The sequence below is a fragment of the Nilaparvata lugens genome, chromosome X, assembly GCF_014356525.2.
Source record: "Nilaparvata lugens isolate BPH chromosome X, ASM1435652v1, whole genome shotgun sequence".
Taxonomy (NCBI): Eukaryota; Metazoa; Arthropoda; class Insecta; order Hemiptera; family Delphacidae; genus Nilaparvata; species Nilaparvata lugens.
Window position 1 is genome coordinate 29,141,032 of NC_052518.1, and position 20,615 is coordinate 29,161,646.

At 33.9% G+C, this 20,615-nt stretch overlaps 1 protein-coding gene across 1 annotated transcript in view; it reads left to right on the forward strand.

Annotated features, from left to right (window-relative positions):
* LOC111047009 (microtubule-associated serine/threonine-protein kinase 3) overlaps nucleotides 1-20,615 on the forward strand; it is a 118,621-nt gene that overhangs the window by 87,928 nt on the left and 10,078 nt on the right. The window contains exons 14-16 of the mRNA XM_039441875.1: nucleotides 2,147-2,268; nucleotides 4,877-5,104; nucleotides 11,821-12,067. Coding sequence (XP_039297809.1) covers nucleotides 2,147-2,268; nucleotides 4,877-5,104; nucleotides 11,821-12,067 — 597 coding nt within the window. The remainder of the gene's footprint in view (nucleotides 1-2,146; nucleotides 2,269-4,876; nucleotides 5,105-11,820; nucleotides 12,068-20,615) is intronic.

A 20,615-nucleotide genomic window follows, 5' to 3' on the forward strand; every position in this document is an offset into this window, starting at 1 on the left:
AGTCCTTGCAAAATTACATCACCATTACAAACATCAATCACAGCTCCCATTTATCCAGTACATCCAGGCCTATTAATTCATCCCCATATAGATCAATTTAAGCCACCACAAATGTACGCATGATGTTCACATGTGCAGCCTCACAATTTATTTGGTTGCAATTTATTTTTATAATGTCTCCAGTCACTCCTCTTAGTATCATAGGTTCACTAGTCATAGCCATAGATAATCCTGGAATGGCCTCCTTGAGGATACTGACCTAAGCCCCAGTGTCTATCAACATGTTCTTATCTTGTTTGCCAATCCTCATCTTATAAAAGATTCCACTTTTGACTGTTGATAAACTGGAACTGTGTACTCCCTTAATCTTAATCTTGGTGGCCGGGAAGCTGAGAAACCCATTTCTAATTGAGGTCATTGATCCTGAACTGGACTCTGAACTCTGTATCTACCAGCATAAGCGGAATGCTGTGGGTCTCCAAACACACAAAACAGAATTTCTGCTGACTTATAGTTGTTTGAGTCTTTGGAATGGGTTTTCTATCAATTGGTCTCCTATTAAATTTATTATGTCCTTTCATGTGTTGGGTAGCACAGTCCCTGGCGAAGTGTCCTTCACCTCCACAGGCAAAGCAAGTATTGGCTTGCTGGTTAGAATAATTAGAGCTGAATTGTCGTGTCGAATAATTAGAGCTAAATTGTCGTGTCTGTACAGAACTAATACAGTGTCCCCCAGAGGGTTCTAGTAAACCAATATCACACACTGCTTAAAACACATCCTCCTGTTGATTGGAGGTTACTAGAGCTGTCTCAATTGCCGATTATAGATCCTTAGCTGGATGAATTAGTAGATCTAGTCCTGCAGCACCTTGTAGACCCTGTATAAATGCTGTTAGAACAGTTCGTTGCCCAAGCGGCTTCCTGTAGGTCTGCTGACATGGGAATAGCCTTCAATGCCGTTTGTAGACACCTATCCGCAAACGCTCCAACACTTTCGTCTTTCTTTTTAATGCTACTGAGAGTGAGTAACCACTTTTCGGGGTCGCAGGTTTCCTCAAACCTTTGTATTAAAATTATTTCATAGACCTGAAATGTTGTACCCTCTAATAGTTCCGGGTGTGCCTCTAGGCAAGTTAGAGCAGCTCCAGTTGTTTTCAACCTACAAATAAGTTTTATATCTTCATCTTTCTTTCAATTTCCAGCTTTCCCTACTAGTTTTATGTTTCACTTTTTGTGTAGTTGAGAAGTTGATATTGTGGTAATTATTCATATTGAATGAAAAAGACTAAGAAATTGTCAAAAAACCAGTGATATATTGATAATTAGAAAGACCGGTTTCGGTTATTACACCATTGTCAATCTCTGATAAACTAAAACTAAATACAAGAGCAGCAGAATTTATACTAGTAGGCGAGTACTGCTATTGGTCGAGGGCATGAACGCCTGCCATTGGCCTACTAGTATAAATTCTGCTGCTCTTGTATTTAGTTTTAGTTTATCAGAGATTGACAATGGTGTAATAACCGAAACCGGTCTTTCTAATTATCAATAAATCAGTGTTTTTTTGACAATTTCTTAGTCTTTTTCATTCAAGTTTTATGTTTTGTGTGAATTGTTTAACATTTTTCTCACCTGCTTCTCCCGAAAATGATTTTATTAGGCTTTGTTGCGATAAATCTCTCATCATTGTCAGAGTTTCTCTTCTCTCTTCATCCTTTTACAGTTAGAATTCACGATCGGATCTACTATAGGTTCCATCTGCCTTTTTCGATGCATTTTGTTTACCGCTGCCACCAATGTAAAGAACTGACAACCCTAAATTAAATAAAAATCCAACTCTTCAAATTGAACGTTTCTTTACTCAATACTCAATCATCACTAACTGAACAAAAACAAGATAACAAACTTTTGTTTCAAGGGCTGCCAGGCAACGAAAGTAAATGATACGGTAGCCATGAAGGGGATTCCCTTCACAATAATTATATTATAGATTATTCATTCTAACTTATATTCCTAATCTATACTTCACTGGGCTTTGAAATTGTAATATATTGTTGATTTAGTCGAGTCCTTAAATTCTATCTGGGCTGACTCTGATTGAACCATATTTAATCTATTGTAATAAATTTAAAATTTTTATTTGTAGACAAGGCTATGGAAAACCAGTTGACTGGTGGTCGATGGGAATTATTTTATACGAGTTCTTGATCGGTTGCGTTCCCTTTTTTGGAGAGACACCAGAAGAATTATTCGCTCACACTGTCAATGGTAAGTATTAACCTCTTTCTGAACTTTCTCAGAAGTTTGGGAAAAATTCAACTTCTGGCAAAACTGAAATGATAGACTCACAACAACAGACAGTCACTACATTTTTTATCACAGATATAATGAATCGCATCTCAACTAGTTGATAGATATTGCCGATAAATTTCTAATTAATGCTCTTTAAGGAATGTACCTATAATGTAGGCTACATTAGGTGTGGACGAAATTTTCTTTTGCGCCCAGTGTATTTTGTTGAATTAATCATTGACTGATAGTCCAGGCAATGAATGCTCAAAAAAGGGTATAGAGGGAAAAGTTTGGAAGACAATTTTTGACCCCTTGTTCCTTTTAGAGTAGTGAGGAGGTAAACATATCAAAAGTCCCCACCCCTACCCTCTGTGCTAAGGTGGTGGGGGTGATTCAAAGGTACCACTTTTTGGTTTCTCGCATATAACTCGAAAATTAGGCATTCTATAGACATGACTATTCTATAAGAAATTGAAACTTACAAAATTTCCTACAATATTTATCTAACAACGTTTTTTATATCTCTTTCACTTTTCGAGATAACCGCTCTAAAAGATGTGACATTTTTGAAAAAACACAATTTCCATCATTTTTTTGCTGTTTTGCTCTTATAACTTTTTGAATATCGATGGTAAAAATCCATGCTGATCATGAGGTTATAGTGCATTAAATTCTGTTCAATTTGATGTATAATTTCACAAGTTTACGCACATCCCCACGACTGTTGCAGCAGCTTTAATGTTGAGTGTGAGATCTTCAGTTATGCAAAAATAGACCAATTGGAATGGAATTTGGAGAAAATATTTTGAACAAAATTTTGACTTCGAAAATTTGTTGGGACCAGTTAGGGGGTGAACATATCAAAAGTCCCCATCCCTACCCCTTGTGTCGAAGGAATGAGGGTGGTTTTAAAGTTGAATTTTTAAATGTTTTGCTTACCCGCTCATATCTTGAGAAAAATGCGTTCAACCGACATGACATAGGCTACTATTCATAAATGAAGCTTGATATATTCTCTACAATATTTTTTTCTGTGGTGATTTGTGATATCTCCAACAGTTTTCGAGATATACGCTCTTAAAAGTGTGAAATTGTTAAAATAACAGCTTTTTATCCTATTTTTTAATATTTCAGGGCCTACAACTCTCCAACAATGCATCGTAGAAATAAATGCTTACCGTAGATTTGTAGAGCTTTGTTTTCTCTTCAATTTGATGTATTATTTCACTACTTAATGTTTTCCTTCTATTGTTATAGCAAATTCAATTTTCAAGTTTCAATTTTGTAACAATTGATCATTTGACAATGAAATTTGAGTCTGGAACATCTGGTACACAATTTTTGACTTTGTAGCTTAATGAAGACTAGTTAGGAGGTAAACATAGCAAAAAAAAAAACGCATCTCTAGCCCGTCTATTGAATGTGTGGAACTGTTAAGTTGACACTTGTTGCCGAGTTGAAAATTTCACCCCCCCATTGAATCTGCTATAACAATAGAAGTAAAAACATTAAGTAATGAAATACTACATCAAATTGAAGAGAAAACAAAGCTCTACAAATCTACGGTAAGCATTAAATTTTTTCAATATATGAGCGTGTAAGCAAAACATTTGAAAATGCAACTTTTAAAACACCCTCATCCCTTTAGCACAAGGGGTAGGGATGGGGACTTTTGATATGTTAACCCCCCAACTAGTCCTAACAAAGCTGCGAAGTCAAAAATTGTGTTCAAAACATTCTCTCCAAATTCCTTTGCCAACTGGTCTATTTTTGCATAACTGAAGATCTCACACTTAACATTAAAGCTGCTGCAACAGTCGTGGGGATGTGCGTAAACTTGTGAAATTATACATCAAATTGAAGAGAATTTGATGCTCTATAAGCTCATGATCAGCATGGATTTTTACCATCGATATTCAAAAAGTTATTAGAGCAAAAATAGCAAAAAATTGAAGGAAAATGTGTTTTTTCAAAAATGTTACATCTTTTATAGCGGATATCTCGAAAAGTGAAAGAGATGTAGAAAAAGTTGTTGAAATATTGTAGGAAATTATGTAAGCTTCAAGTTCTTATAGAATAGTCTTGTCTGTGAAATGCATAATTTTCGAGTTATATGCGAGAAACAAAAAAATGGTACCTTCGAACCACCCCCACCCCCTTAGCACAGGGGGTAGGGGTGGGGACTTTTGATATGTTTACCTCCTCACTACCCTAAACAGAACTGCAGGGTCAAAAATTGTCTCCCAAACCCCGTTTTGTTTTCAACATATTTTCGGCCAAATAAAGCAATTTCATGAAATTGGATAGGAATATTCCTTTTTGAATTGCGCGAAGATGTAAGGTTTTTTTTCAAATTTTGCATTTGAAGGTTAATATGATAGGAAAAGGACTTTTTTTATACTGTGATATTTAATTACTATTTATACATAATAATATGTTGCTAAACAAAGGAAACACGTGATTTGATTGACTATATCTATCAAGATTTTCATGACCATGAAAAAAAATTATAATGTATTTTACATTATAGATTTTCATAGTAGATTCTCATTACAACACTTACAAACAACATGCATTATTGCAGATGATATTGAATGGCCATCTGAAGACGATTGGCCCATCCAGCCGGAGGCAAAAGACATCATCAGTGAGCTTCTTCAGCAGAACACGAGGGATCGCCTTGGCACAGGGGGACCTCACGAGGTCAAGGAACATCCTTACTTCGATGGCATGGATTGGAACTCGCTTCTTCGCCAGAAAGCTGAGTTTGTTCCACAGCTGGACCACGAGGAAGATACCAGCTATTTTGATAGTAATTATCATATTCTTAATTTATTTATTTATCTATTTATTGAGAATACATTACATGAAAAAAGTACAACTCGAAGAGGTTTACAGCTAAAACAAACCTCATTCACACAAAAAGTATGGCACAGATTATTTAGAAATAATATTATTAAGAACTTGAAATTAAGCAAAAAAAGTTGCTTAAAAGAAGATAAGATAGTTAGAAAAAAGTTGATTATAAATAAGAACCACATTTTAAAAATTGAAAAAAACTTAATAAAGAAAACGAAAAATTTAATAAAAAAAAGAATGGGGGAAAATGAAAGGAAGACTATATTATTGAAGGTCTGCAAAATAATGTGACAGTTAAAATTGAAGAGCTTGCATAGATTTAAAACAAAATTTGCGTAAATTATCACCAAATGGGTCAAGAATCGGGTTTAAACTATTGTACAGGCGCAATGTTCGTTGAAGGACATATATTTATATATTTAGGATTATATATATTTCTCTATAGTGAGGTCCACGTTATAGTGACAGTATTTGTTGTTGTTGTTGTTGTTGTTGTTGTTGTAGAAACTTCGGGAACCCTGTTGTTTCACTCCTCCTCCGTCTCAAGGCCCAGGAAGCGGGCCACCCCACAGGGGTCGGTCCAGAGGCTGGCGGCTGTCAATAGTGTCGGCTTCGAGGGGCAGCTGAAAAGATGCTCTGTGCTGTGGGGTCCGCCGCCACAGTCGGGACATGTATCAAGCACACCATCAGTGATTCTGGACATGTAACTGTTCACAATCACAGAGTAGCCCGATCTCAGTTGAGCAAAAATGGTGCGGGTTCTTCTGGGCAGGCTTTTCTAATCAGCATTTTTTGAGTTGGATGGGGGTATCCAAACACAGGATTAAGCTTCAGTCTGCTAATGCTCTCGTCGACCGTCTTTTTGTGTATGGACTTGATCCCCTCCTTGTACCTTGTGCTATCAATGGATGGTCTTGATTCCAGCCACCCAATTTCGCCGATCAGATCATTTACTGATCTTTTTATATTTCTTGGGGGCAGTTCCTTTAGGGTAACATGATGGCGAGGATGATCCTGTTGGTGGCAGGCTAACAGGTACTGCTGGGATATCATGCTGTTGTGGCACTTGCCTTTTAGTATTTCAGTCTCTCAATGCAGATGGTCCTCATCTGACATGAGGACACATCCAGTTGATGTTCGTAGGGCTGCATTTTGGCATGACTGTAAATTACGCCAATGTGTATCCGAGAGCTGAGGTGACCAAATGGGTGCTGCATAATATTCAGGATAGGCCTGTTTATGGCTTTGTATGACCTCAGTTGTGTTTCTTTGTTCTTGCCCCATTTACTGCCAAGATAGTACATGATTAACATTGGTGTTGCTATCCTTGTCTATCATTCGACAAAGCAGATAGCAGATAAATCTTCTATTAGTTCGATTACGGATTACATAAAAACTGCCTAATGTCTCAATTTTTTTATCAGTTGTCTTTATAATTTCTGGGTGTGTATTTTTGTATAGTTTAGGGTATTATTTTCTAGCTCTGCAATGTTATCATATCGTTTTTTAACAATGTAGAAATATGGGTATGCGCCACCTTAGTCCTCCGACACACCCAGAACCTGACAGGAGTGGACAGCGACTATCTCATCCATCGACACCGTACGCCAGCGACAGGGAAAGACTGTATTGAAAGTCTCGAATTGGCGTGTGCCTCAGGCGCCAAAACCGGGCACTTTTACATTCGTACAGAAACGACAAAGTCAGACACATCGAATCTCTGACACTTCCAAAACAAGACGGTTAAGTTACACTTCTTGGAAGGACTGTACTACGCAGAGCTGTCTTGTTTTCAAACAATGGTCATTGTTTGATGAATTCCCATGTGTAGGCTATTCTTAACAAGACCATTGACAATTTATTTCGGAAACATGACTCTTTTCTATCTCTCTTCGTAGTAATATCGGGCAATGACTTACCTTGTAACTGTATTATTCGTTATATATCATTCCTATTTTGTGCAGTTGTCTCTCTTTTCTGCATTTATTTGGAGCATAAATAATAGAGCTATTAGTAAATTTCTTGACACAAAACAAAAATAACTTCACTTAATAGTTCAATTGTCAAGATTAGAGAGTACACTGAAACCTCTCGATAACTCTATAATTCGTAGTTTTGCCATCAAAAACACTGTAATTAGTATTCCCATAAAGATAAATACACTAATATGCAATTGTAACTGATAACTCCAGTTATGAATTCATTGAAAGCTCTATGGATTCACATATAATAATATAACTAGAGACACCCTGGGTTAAAGAACTCGCTCATGAACAGTTGTTTTGATCTCTGAAATCTTTTACAAGTATGTCAAATTGATATTTAACAATATTTTCTTATATCCATTCATAGAGGCTATATTATGAATTAATTATGGGTAATGATGGGATCAGTATGCATGATACAATTTTTCGAATTTGGTTCCATCAGCCTCGATATTGCAGAGATTGATATATATTCGTCACCCTCCAAAATTTGTATTAAACGCTTGGTCCCGTAAGCTACAAATTATAGAGGTTCTACTGTGTTGAATGTAGTCTATTGGAGGGTGAATATACTCGAACATTGAGTATTTTGAAGATAATAAAATTTGTTTTTCATTTTGAATTTCCTTTTATTTGAAAACCAGCAATAGACCTTTGAGACAATTGGTCTATCTTTTCATATTCCCTAAAAACTACCTGTCAAGGATAATTCATCCTTGGAAAAATAGCTGAAACTTTCATCGTCTGTGGATAATAAAGTGAGTGAGCGAGTGCATCTGTGGAAAATCAAAATTTTTCATCCCCGAAATTCATAAACTGACGTATAGCCAGCTGTAAAATATAAACACGACCTCAAAATCAAAATTCAGGGAAGAAACAGTTTTGGGCTGTGTCTGTTAGTCCTTCCCCAATCATTTTGTTCTGTTTATCAATAAATAAATAACGAGCGAAGCTCGTTGCCCCGATATTGGGATTGTGAAACAAGATAATTGTACTGGAATGTAACTAGTAGTTCTGTTAACAGTAGACCTCACGCAGTTTTCTCATCCACAAGTATCTGATGTCACCTGTTTGAAAAGTTTCAAAGTGAATTTGTATTCCATATAATTCATCCAGTTCTGTGATAATCTTTCCATCTGATGAGAATTAATTTTTTACAATAAAAATATTATAATTTCTTCAGCATTATTTAGTTCATTTGACTATTTTTAATCAACTATTGAATTATTTTTTCAAAAGTGAGAATATTGATAATGATGGGCACGCATAATAATACCAATATCGGGGCACCGAACATCGCTCGTTATTTATTTATAAACTATTGATAAACAGAACAAAATTTTTTAAAATGATTGGGGAAGGACTAACAGGCACAGCCCAAAACTGTTTCTTCCCCGAATTTTTATTTATACACTATAAATAGTCCAGAAAGTAGGCTATGTTCCATACACTTGAATTCAGGTTCAATTTTCAGTCCAAAAATTTAAAAACAAAAAAGTTCTAATTTAGATTATTTACAAACCAAATTGAATAACAAAATAACACTCACTCATCACTTAAATTGTCAGTGTTGATATTCTCTAGTTTAGAATGATTATCATGTCATGTCAATAAATCAGATTATTTTGATCAAGTCGATTAAAATTTCTAGATAATATTTCTTGCTGATTGCTTACAAAGCTGGAAATAATTCTGTCTCTCTCCCACACACGCATCTTCTGTTTCGACAGACGACGAAATTATCATCTGTTTTTCCATGGATGCATAATTGTTATCCTTTCCATGTCCTTCAGCGAGTTTTCCCAGGGATGAGACCTAGTGCAATCGAATTTTTATGTCATAAACCTACTATGTTCCAAATTTCGTGAAAATCGTTAGAGCCGTTTTCGAGATCTGTTCAGCATAAATAACCAGGTAACCAGATATAAAAATATAAACAGATATACAGAAATTGCTTGCTTAATATAATAGGATGACTGAAAGACAAAATATTAAAACCAAAGACCTTGAAGATGCATATCTCTTCAAGGTGCATAGATGCATATCTCTTCAAGGTCTTTGATTGAAACTGTAGACCTTATAGAAATTGACACGGCTTTTCCAGACCTCTGTGTAATCCACTTGTCAGCTGATTGATTATGAATAATTCAGAGTATGGAGGAATTCATTTTCTTATTATTCTTAAAATGCAAAATTTCAAAGAACCTTGAACCGATGTATACCATCGACGCGCAGTTGAAAAAGGAATATTCCTGCCTAATCTCATCAAATTCTATCAACGCGTTTGGCCGTAATTGCGTTACATACAGACAGACAAAAGAAAATCCGAGTTAAAACATAGATCTCACTACGTTCGGTCAATAATCTGTGATATTTTTATAATTATTTAAAAGCAATTAAGCCGTCCATTACAATGATTGAGAGAAAAACCAATAAGATGCTCATATTATCTTCTCAAATCTTAATACATTAACAATACGCTACCGGTAATTCATGAGTAAATACTGATAAGGTCGATTTCAATGAACATTAAATGAAATGGTTGTTTTCTTCTAAATCTCTATACTTGAGCATTCTGTTAATTTCGAACAGAGCTCACTTTCACGGGGTTTTCTCAGATGATGCAGCAATCACTGAGGAATCTCCAACACAGATCTCAATAATCCAGGAGAGAGTCATCTAAAATTAAAACTATTAGTGCAATATTGCAAAATTATTATTGCCAATTATTAATGTTTTTCAGAAAATGATTAATGGCATAAATGTCTCTTAATTAAATGATAAATTTTTGGAGTTTCAATTATTATAATATTTTTCGCATTCCCATTTTTAATTTTTTTATATATTTTGAATCCCTTCATTTGGGTCACTCGTTTAGTCGAATAATATCGGGGGATCGAGCTTTGCTCTGGAGTGTAAAAGCACAGAAAATTTGTAACGAAAGTTTGAATTTATAGTTTATATTCATTTTCTCAGTCGTATAATTATTTTTACAGTTATATGAGGAGGCACAACAGGCTTATGCCCAAAACTGTCCCTTTTCAAATTTATACTACAGTCCAACATATACTACATATACTACAACATTTATACTACATATCAATGTTCATTCTTCGGAAAGAATATTCGAAGTATCCTTCCAACTAATTCTCTACCAAAAGTAAGAGAGAGTGAGAATGAGAGTGTGTTTGTGTGTGTGTGAGAGAGAGAGAAAGTGGCGCAGGAGTGATAGAGAGATGGTTAGATAGAGGAAGGGAGGGAGAGAGTGAGAGAGGAAGCAATAGAACTAAGTAAGGTTGAGATAAGAGACAATGTCACGCAGGAGTTGTGTTTCATGAATGGTCACACACACTTATGCTCCAGTCACACTAAGTTATGAATAGAATATTTTCAAGAAAGTACAGTCTGTGCCAAAATTCAAATCAGTTTACTTCCTAGCGATTCTTCCAGCAAAAACGACAAGAGCTGATAGCGACAACCAGAGACTGTTTTCCAGGTAGAGAAATTAGTCACGGACACGCCCCGCTAAAACAAGACACTTCTTTTCAGCACAAGAACGACAAAAGCAGCCACCGCCAAAACAAGACTGATTTTCAGTGCTAGGATGGATGTGATTGACTTTGACGGTGGTGTATACTGACATCTCCCCAGAAATATAATCTTAATCAATCCGGACTTCTTATATCTGATTTATAAATCTCTGTTGGAACCAATAACTAGATATGGCATTAAAACATGGGGAAGTGCAGCTAATCATCTTCTAATTAGAGTTGAACGAATTAAGTTTAGAACATTAAAGTATATAATTACCAGAATGCCTGATGTTAGTATTGATCCAAACAACCCACATAGCTTACAAATATTTCATCACACGTTATCACCAAAACATTTCTACCTTTATAAAATCATAATACTCTAGAAATTTCTACTATAGACTCCTCGCTCCTCCCACACCCTACAATTTAAGATCTCTTTCAATATCTAGTCTACAGATTCAATAATGTTTATGGTAAAAGATCCCTCATTAGGCACTTTCCTACTTATTTAACAGTCCTTCTCCAAGTATTCATTACTACTCTAAGAAAGACGTAATGTTGTATCTCAATAATAACACTACAACAAATCTAAAAAATAATACTCAAAAATATATTATAATTATGAAAATTAATGAGCTTCAACATATATTTGGTCATTCCAACGATAAATTAATAAAATACATATATAAATTGAAAAATCCTCTAGTTCTGTATATTAAATCACCCTCACCCATCTGATCACCACAATTATTACCTGAAAAACAATGAAAGAACTTTAAATACATAAATGTATCGTGAATGGCAAGCAATTGAAATACGGTATAGGAAAAAATGATCATACCTTCTTAATCTTTTCATAACCCGTATTATCGCCTTTTGCAATGTCATTAGAGGTTTCAAATGAATTATGTATTCTATGTTCTTTTTACCATAACTTATTTAATTCTAGCACTTCCGATAACATTGTAGTGAGGACAAGTTATCAAGTTAATATTAATCTATTTAATAAATGTTTATACAAACAAACTAATATCTATAACTATTGGTAAGGTAACCACATCAGAGATAGCCATTACATTACAAATTACATTACAGTATATTTAGAATGTTACTTACTTCGGCTAAATTACTGTGATTTGTTTGTTCAGCTCGCGTGGACAGGTATAATCACGACATCGGTGAAGACACTGACGATCCCGACGACTCAATCACATTTGGAACATTCTCTTCGTGCTCGCCACAGTACAAAAAAGTCCAATCTCGCTGGACGGTGGAAGACCACAAAGATATCAAGAAATTTGTTATTAGATGTGATTCGGCCCAGTCTGAAAACGAATCATCGTTTGCTCAACCACTGCCACCTGAAAACTCGTGCAGTCTCCAACCTCCAGGTAAATAACAACTCAACTCAATCTGATTCATTTTAAACTGATCGAATAGAATGTTTGATTTTATTGGGAATATTGAGAGTTTAAAGTGATGCTGACTATATTAAACTCAACCACAAAATTTCTCTGTTGAAATCACTTGCATAATACATAGAAATTGAACAAAACCCTCGATAACAAGGATTTTTAGAAGGCGCTATGAGATTCTAGGCCTCTGAAATCTCCATACGCTCAACATTTTATTCTTCTCTAAATGATGTCTTAGTTCATCACTCATTCATGTCTTGATTCAATTGCTCTAGTTTTATTATAAAAATCATGTTCCCTATATACAGAGTGTTTTTTCTAGACGAATGAGGTGAGATGATTGAGGTTCTAACTGTATAATATTTGTTACATTAAACTTGCTGTTAAAATTATGTCAAATGAAAAAGCAACTCTAACAGTTTTGTTTTTTGGAATCATTACATACTGCGTTCTATGCAGGCCTCCAAGTTCAAACATCGTGTCTCATATATGTCGACTGCAGCCTTCAATACAGCGCGGCTACAGTCGTTACAGTTGCTGCTTAGGAATTGGACCTCAAGATTATTCCCTGCAGACCTGGAGAAATGCTTTACAAATTTTGTGAACGGCTTTCTATTGTATGATGCGTAGAAAAATGATAATAGAAAGTCTTATTGATTAGCATTACTTTAATTCTCAGAGACAGTAATTCACCTTCTCCTATCTGTCTTCTGTCCCATCTATATATAACATGACTTTGGATTCATTACAGGAAAGATAGGGATAAATGTTGTTTGATGCATCATCACATATGAACTACCGAACATGAAATTTCTTTATAAAGATTCGGAATTTACTGAGGATTTTTCTAGGCGTGTTTTTCAAATAAATTATCTCTAATTCAAATTAAAAAATTAAAACAAGAACCTTTCAATACAAGTTTAAAAAATGTTTTCAAATCCTATAGAATCTTATTGAATAATCTTATTACCAGCACTAAAGATAATTATTATAAAAATAAAATTGATGAATGTGGCAAAGATGCAAAAAAATATGGACTTACATTAACGAGCTGCTAAATAAGGGAAGAAATGAGTGTAGTAAAATAAAACTGAATGCACAAGAATCAAATGAATATTTTGTAAATGTGGGTAAGACTTATGCAGATAAAATAGCGAAATATGAAAACCAAACTGATTATAAATTTAATTATAAAAAAGATAATTCAAGTCTAGGAAACTCGTTTTTTTAAAACCTGTCATAGAAGATGAAGTAAGAAATGTAATATAATTATAGTCTAAGAAGCAATACTAGTCCAGGCATAGATGGCATTAATAGTAAGATTTTGAAAAAAATAGCGCCTTTTATAGCTTGGCCGTTAACTTTTATAATAAATAAATGCTTTGAAAGAGAATTTTTTCCAACTTCATTCAAGATTGCTAAGATTAAACCACTTTTCAAATCAGGAGATAGGAAACTTGCAGAAAATTATAGACCAATTAGTTTATCAAGTTCACTGACTAAAATAATGGAGAAATTGATAAAAAAGCAGATTTAGTTTTTAAACAAACACAAAATAATAGAAGATCAGTTTGGTTTTCAGAGTAAAAAGAGTACAAATGATGACCTGATCAAATTCTCAAACGCGGTTTCGGATCGTTTGAACAAAGGAAAGAAAACCCTAGCTATCTTCCTAGACCTAGCAAAAGCTTATGACACTGTGTCTCACGATAAGTTATTGGACAAATTAGAGTGGGTGGGCATAAGAGGATTACCTTTGAAATTGTTCAAGAGCTACTTGTCAAATAGAGCACAGATTTTATCACTCAATGACTCAGTAAGTGAAATACCTCTTTCATGCTATGGTCTCCCTCAAGGCACTGTCTTATCACCTATCCTCTTCCTGTTATATGTGAATGAAGTACTAAGATTAGATTTGAATGGAGGTGAAGTATATTCATTCGCAGATGACACAGTGTTGTTGTATGGGGGTGAAACATGGAATGAGACCTATGAGACGGCCTCTAAATGCGTCTCTACACTAAAAAGATGGCTGGATTTCAACTTCCTTAGTTTAAATATTAAAAAAACGAAGTATATTGCTTTTTCAAGGAGTATTGCTGGAAGAGAAGAAACGAACTGTCTTCTTAAACTGCACATTAATTGTGAGAATTTCAACAATAATTTAGCTGCATGTAACTGCCCTGAAATAGAAAAAAACCAGCCACATCAAATACCTAGGTATAATTATTGATGAAGGATTTAAATGGAAAAGATACATTGATTATTTGTGTGAGCGATTTAAGTTTGTATCCTATAACTTCTACAAATTGCGGTCCATACTCCAGATACCAATGTTAAAAATGGTTTACTTTGCAATTGTACAGTCCCTACTGCAATATAGATTAGTGGTTTGGGGGGAGCATTCAACTCTCATCTATTAGCTCTATTTGTAATACAAAAAATGATTATAAAAACAATACTAAATAGACCCATGATATACCCTTCTATTCAAGCCTTCAATGAAATTAAAGTGATGACAATCTGCCAGCTGTATGTATTGAACGTCTTTAAATACTTTCAGAGTAACAAAAATATATTTTTTTAAATAAATAATGAACATCAACGAACCAGATACAATATAAATAAATATAAATGTTATGACTCAGATCTGACAATCATCCGTAAGCAGCTTATTTATATAGCACCAAAAATAATTAATAAATTACCTTCAGATCTTATTGAATTTCCATGTATCAAAACTGTCCCTAATAACATAAGAGATTGGATTTACCAGAATTTTTATTTTGATTTGAATATTTTGTGATTTTTTTACGTATAGGAATTGCGATTTGCCAAGATTTTTATTCAATTTGAATATTTTGTGTTTTTTTCGTATAAGTTATTACGATTTGCCGGAATTTTTATTCCAATTTGAATATTTTGTTATTTTTTTCTTTTGGGAATTGTGATTTGCCAGAATTTTTTTATTTTTCAATTTGAATATTTTGTGATTTTTTTGTTTTTATAAGAATATTATGATTTTCCCTCTTCCCATTTACCTTGAAATGCGTTCTATATACCCTGTTTTCACGGTATTTATGGATCACTATATCTATGAATAAGAGTACCATAGTTATATAGTATACTCGAGAGAATTTTTTAATTTTTTTTGTTGTTGTGAATTTTGTTTTGATTCTTCATTTCATAATTTACTATTCTGTATAAATATTTGCTTCTGTGATAAATCAATTTGAATCAGGTTAAGCGTATTATAATTTCATCTTATTATGTGGTCGCTGTATTCATAGCCCAAAACATAGGCCTAAGAAGTCCTGCAACTAGAGAGTTAAAGTATGCAATATTCACATTAAAAGGACAATATCGTTTTGAGTGAACCAATGTTTGCAATGCACCTTTGAAGAGCTAAACGAATCTTATCTCTTGTCAATATCCTAAAAGTAGCAAGTTCTTCAGCCCGGGGGAGCTTACCAGTTTCTACCTCCTGACTACTTCTAACCAATCTACTATCCGTCTGATTTCATCTTTTTTGTCTTATTTCATTGATGCAGTACAATGAATACTTAATACTGTTCTTGTTTCTCAAATGATCATCATTTTTTCTCCTTTAGGAACTTCAGCCAAAGGATATAGAATATTTACAGTGTATGTGAGAGGGAATGATATTAACAGAGTACCAGATCACGATCATGAATAGAATAGATTAGGTTTGATTTGATGAAAATATATTCATTCATTCATGGAAATTGCAATAATACTTGTACTTTCTGGTTTATGCTCTTATTCACAATGAGAATGAAAAAACGAATTATTCAATGTATTTAACTAAGGATGGGAACATCCTTAGAAAGATTATAATGAAAGAGGAATGCAATTGAAATTTGGCATAATTCTCTATTTTTGAAAAGGACATGAAAGAGTATTCCTTCTATGAGCCGGAGTATGGTGGAATAGAGCTGTTAGAAAGATAAGCTGATACTGTATTGAATAGAAACTGAGAACTAAACCAAACATGGATAGTTGAATGAATGAATGATAAAGAAATTTGATGGTGCAATATTCGACTCATGTTTTGGGACTTGACCTGTACTTTTCAAGAAATAGCTAATTCATATTACGTTTCAAGGAATTCTATTATTAGGCAGGTGGACAATGATGATGCTCAGCGCACATCCAGATTCAGAGTTCTGCTTCTTTAGAAAACTGTTATCTGCTGAATGACAACAAAAAGGCGTACGGAATGGAAAAACATAGCAGAGAGTCACATGTTAATGTCCATGAATAGAATTGATGAGGTGGAATAAGCTGTAACGGTGTTGACTAGTACTGTATTCAATGCAACACATTTTGGGAAATACGTGCTCCAAAATATACAAAGCCTATGTGTTTTAAGGAATTCCCAAACATTTAATATGACAATAGGTTGACATTATTTTCACATTGTGTTCACATTCATACTTTGTTTGTTCATCAAAAATCCTACTTCAAAATGTCAATACCTGAGAGAAACTAACAATCTGGTGATGTTAACCGTTGTGCATTGTATTACCACATAAAGAAATTCAATTCAATTCAATTCAATAATTCTTTATTGAGGTATTCAGCACACAATGATATAACAAATTTGAATATAACAAATTTTTTGATCTAGGCTAAACTAGGTACATGAATAGCTATAGTTGAATGACTAAATCGATAGACATACAGAAGAATCCAATAATCAACAAAGTCTTGAAGGTCTTATTTTGCAAAACGTAAATTAAATAAGTTACATGATAAAAAAAAATACAAACCTCCATTAGAAAAAATAAATAAAAATAAACATGTAATGAATAGCCTACACAATACCCAATCAAAGTGCTCTGACCCAGCAATAAAGGTATAGTCCCACATGAGTCATAGACTTGTGTGTGGGACGAGCTTACAAGTGAGAGACCAAAGTTGCTCTTGACACTTGACAGTTTACACTTGATGGTGTTTGACTTCGAAGAAAAACACATTAAATCAGTTTTCAATAAGTTATCATCATAGTTCAGTTTAAAGTAGCCTAACAATATAACCATGGTTATATAGTCATCGTCAGTTACTTCTAATGGAAGAAGACCGTTTAGGGAAATAATTCCAAAGTAACAGAAAGATTCTTGGAACGATTCTGCAGTATTGGACAACGTCAATAAATAACTTGACGCCCTATTCGCGACCCACTCCCCGCCCCAGAAAAATGGCTTCAAATCTGTCGGAAATTGGTGAGAAAGTGTGGAATTATGAAATTCAATTAATTTTAAGGTGAAAAATGAGAAAGCATTTCTAATAAAATTTTTAGATATATATTTCCGATTTCGTGGAATTATTACGAAATTTTGATTTTCAGAAAGTTATTGATATCTTTGGTTTTAACTTGAAATATACATATAATTAATGTCAATTGTAAAACACTAGTATTGTTAAATACTATTATTTAATGACTTCAGGTTAGTTACCTTTTCTAATGGGCCTTTCTTCTCGGCAAGATCTTGCACATCTACCGGACGTTTTTCGAATGAACTTTCATTACCATCGCACGCTTCTTGCACAATCTCCACTTATGAATAACCCCTTTTTCCTAAAGAGACTCAATCGATTTGTGTGATAATAATGTTGTGTGCAACCAGAGGCAGATTTTAGGCGGGGGGAGGTGGGGGTTGGTCAAGGATTTATATTATCTGAGCTAATGTCACGACGCTCAGGTAACGTTTCTCTTCTCGAAATATGAGCAAACATGGTGAACTTGAAGACTGCACAATACCAATACAAATGAATTCTGCCAACTGACAACATCAATCCATAATTATTATTATTATAGACTAAAGAACTGGGAAGGGCTGAGAAGTGTTTTAATGGTTAAGCGCAGTTGAATCTATCCAAAAATACTATCAATACCGTTCCAACCTATTCCACTTCATCAATTCCATACACTTAACTCTTATAATAATTATCATGCATCATCTTCATTGTTGATTTTTGCATCTTCATCTTAATAGAATTCGTAGAATTCTTCATAGAATCTCTTTTGGTATCATAGAATTCGAAACAGAGTTTGTGGTAACTATAATCACGATCAAAAAGTTAGTCTTGACGCGGAGTTGATTTCTAACCATGGTAAGTTGGAACATTTTTCAAAACCTAAGATTGAATACCGAAATCAATCTAAAAATTTACAAGCATTTGATCTGATTCCTTGTAATGATAACTCATCAAATCCTTGTAGTGAAGAATTATTGAAAATTGTTGATCAAGAACTTGAAAGTATTAATGGTTATGGAAATTGTTGATCAAGAACTTGAAAGTATTAATGGTTATGTAAGTTTAAAATCTGTAGCCCACAGTCATCTGCACATTGGAAATGGTGAAAAGAGGAAGGAAGAGGGTGATGATGAGGTGGAAAGGGAAGTTAAGTGGAATAAAGGAGAGGAAAATGGAATTAAATCGAATTATGAAATTAAGTAAAAACTTGGAGAAAGGAATGAGAATGTACAAAAAATGAGGAAAGATGTGGAAATGGAAGAAAGTCAAGGTATGAATTTAGAAAGAAATTAAAAAGAAATATTGGCTAGTATTGGGAAAAGTAATATTGATAAAAATAATTATAGAATTAAGAATATGTATGAATTGATGCATACTCAATAAAGAGAAGGAAATTAATGAAAAGCAATTCTAAGTACCCAAACAGCAAAAGAAAGTCAGTCATATCAAGCAGTATTGCATGTAATGCAGTGTTATGTTTTGTTCACGTTCGTTTCATCTTGTGTGTTTAGTTTATGTTTATTTTCCATGTTTTGTTTATGTTTGTAATCCTTTTCATATTCATTTATTTTATGGCTTGAGGGCAAGCCAATTTGTCAGAATGGCCGAGTGTAGGATATGAGATTGTAGCTATGTTCATTCTATTTTGACGTATGATGTTATCATCATATGAAAGTAATCATGTGTGATTCATTCCATAAGTTACATCATTAATGAAATAATTAATCAATTTAGTTTTTACGAGGAAAGCTCAATGGATCAAAAAAATCGTAAAATGTGAATGTGTGAAATTAATAAAAGTTATTGATTTGTAACAGTATATGGATTTTTTGAATAATATTCAACATCTATAATGTACTGAGAATTTGACATCCAAGTATCAAAAAGATATTCACGAGTTTGAAAATTTCGTTTTTCATGAAGAAGCAGCTAAGGTATATTTTCAGTTGTAAAGTTGCAATACTTATTCATAATGTGGAAGGAATAATGGGATGTAATATATTATTCAATTGCTGGTAAATCCATACAAATTAAATGATAATTCTTTTGGTGCTGTCTACCATTCTGGAGAGCCTAGCGCAGGCGACAGTTGAGGCCTCTTTTTCAGGAGTGCTCTACCGTCGCTGGCCTCGAATGTCGCCGGTCTCTACCGTCGCTGGTCTGGACTTTCGCAGGACTCTTCTGTCGTTTGCCTCGTTTGACATCGACCCTAATCATCAATCTTTTAAAAATTTTGATGCCTAAATTTAAATCGAATATAACTTATCTGAATGTATTGGCATTTCGGAGTAGATGTTTTGGGTCTAACCCTTTTACCATAGAGGCTAAGTTGATTTCGAACTAAAGCATTTTTTTTTTTTTTTTGTTAAGGGCCGGTTTCCGAGCTCGGGATTCGACTAAGTTCTAGACTTTAAACAGCTGGAGTCAGAAAATTGGCTTTCCGTAACGGGGCGTAGTCGTAGTCATTGTCATAGTCACGTTTGAATTAAATCTCGAAAAACTAAAACACAAAATAAAATGAAGAGAAAATAGTGTAAAGTTTCAGCTATTTTGAATTATTTAGGTATGTTTAATTTTTTCAAGGAAAAACGTTTCTAATTATAAAAATGAGAAAATTAAAACTGCACTACTGTCACAAAATCTTCGACTACTTTTGGAAAGCTAATTTTCCAGCTGTTTAAAGTCTATAACTTAGCTAAATCCCGAGCTCGGAAACCGGCCCTTACAGTTTAGACCATATACATATAGACCGTTAAGTGGTCGTAGATAGAATAGTGTATGTAACCTAGCTATTTCAGTTATTATGTAAAAATACAATAAAAGAATGAAAGAGGTATTTACCCAAAATGTCTACTTCGAAATTCCAATACTTTTGCTTTTTATGTATTTGGACGTCGCTATAACATTGTTAAATGTTCTCTGCGATAAAGATTTTGATGAAACAGTTGCATTTGATCTCACTCGTGAGATATTCAAAACATGCGATGGTTAACTCTGTTTGTGTCTTAAACTTACATTTAACTCATGTTTGGTCCTCAAACTACAACTGTTGTAAAAGCTACTATTATATAATAATGAAATGCCTATCACATGAATACTTTAAACTAGATTACTATTCTTTAAATAATTTTTTTTTACAAGTCTTGAATCTATATTCTCTAAAATGGACTTTATTGAGTGCAACAACTTAGAATATGCTGTTTGTGATTGTCTAATTCGAAATCCAATTATTTGTTGTATGTGAT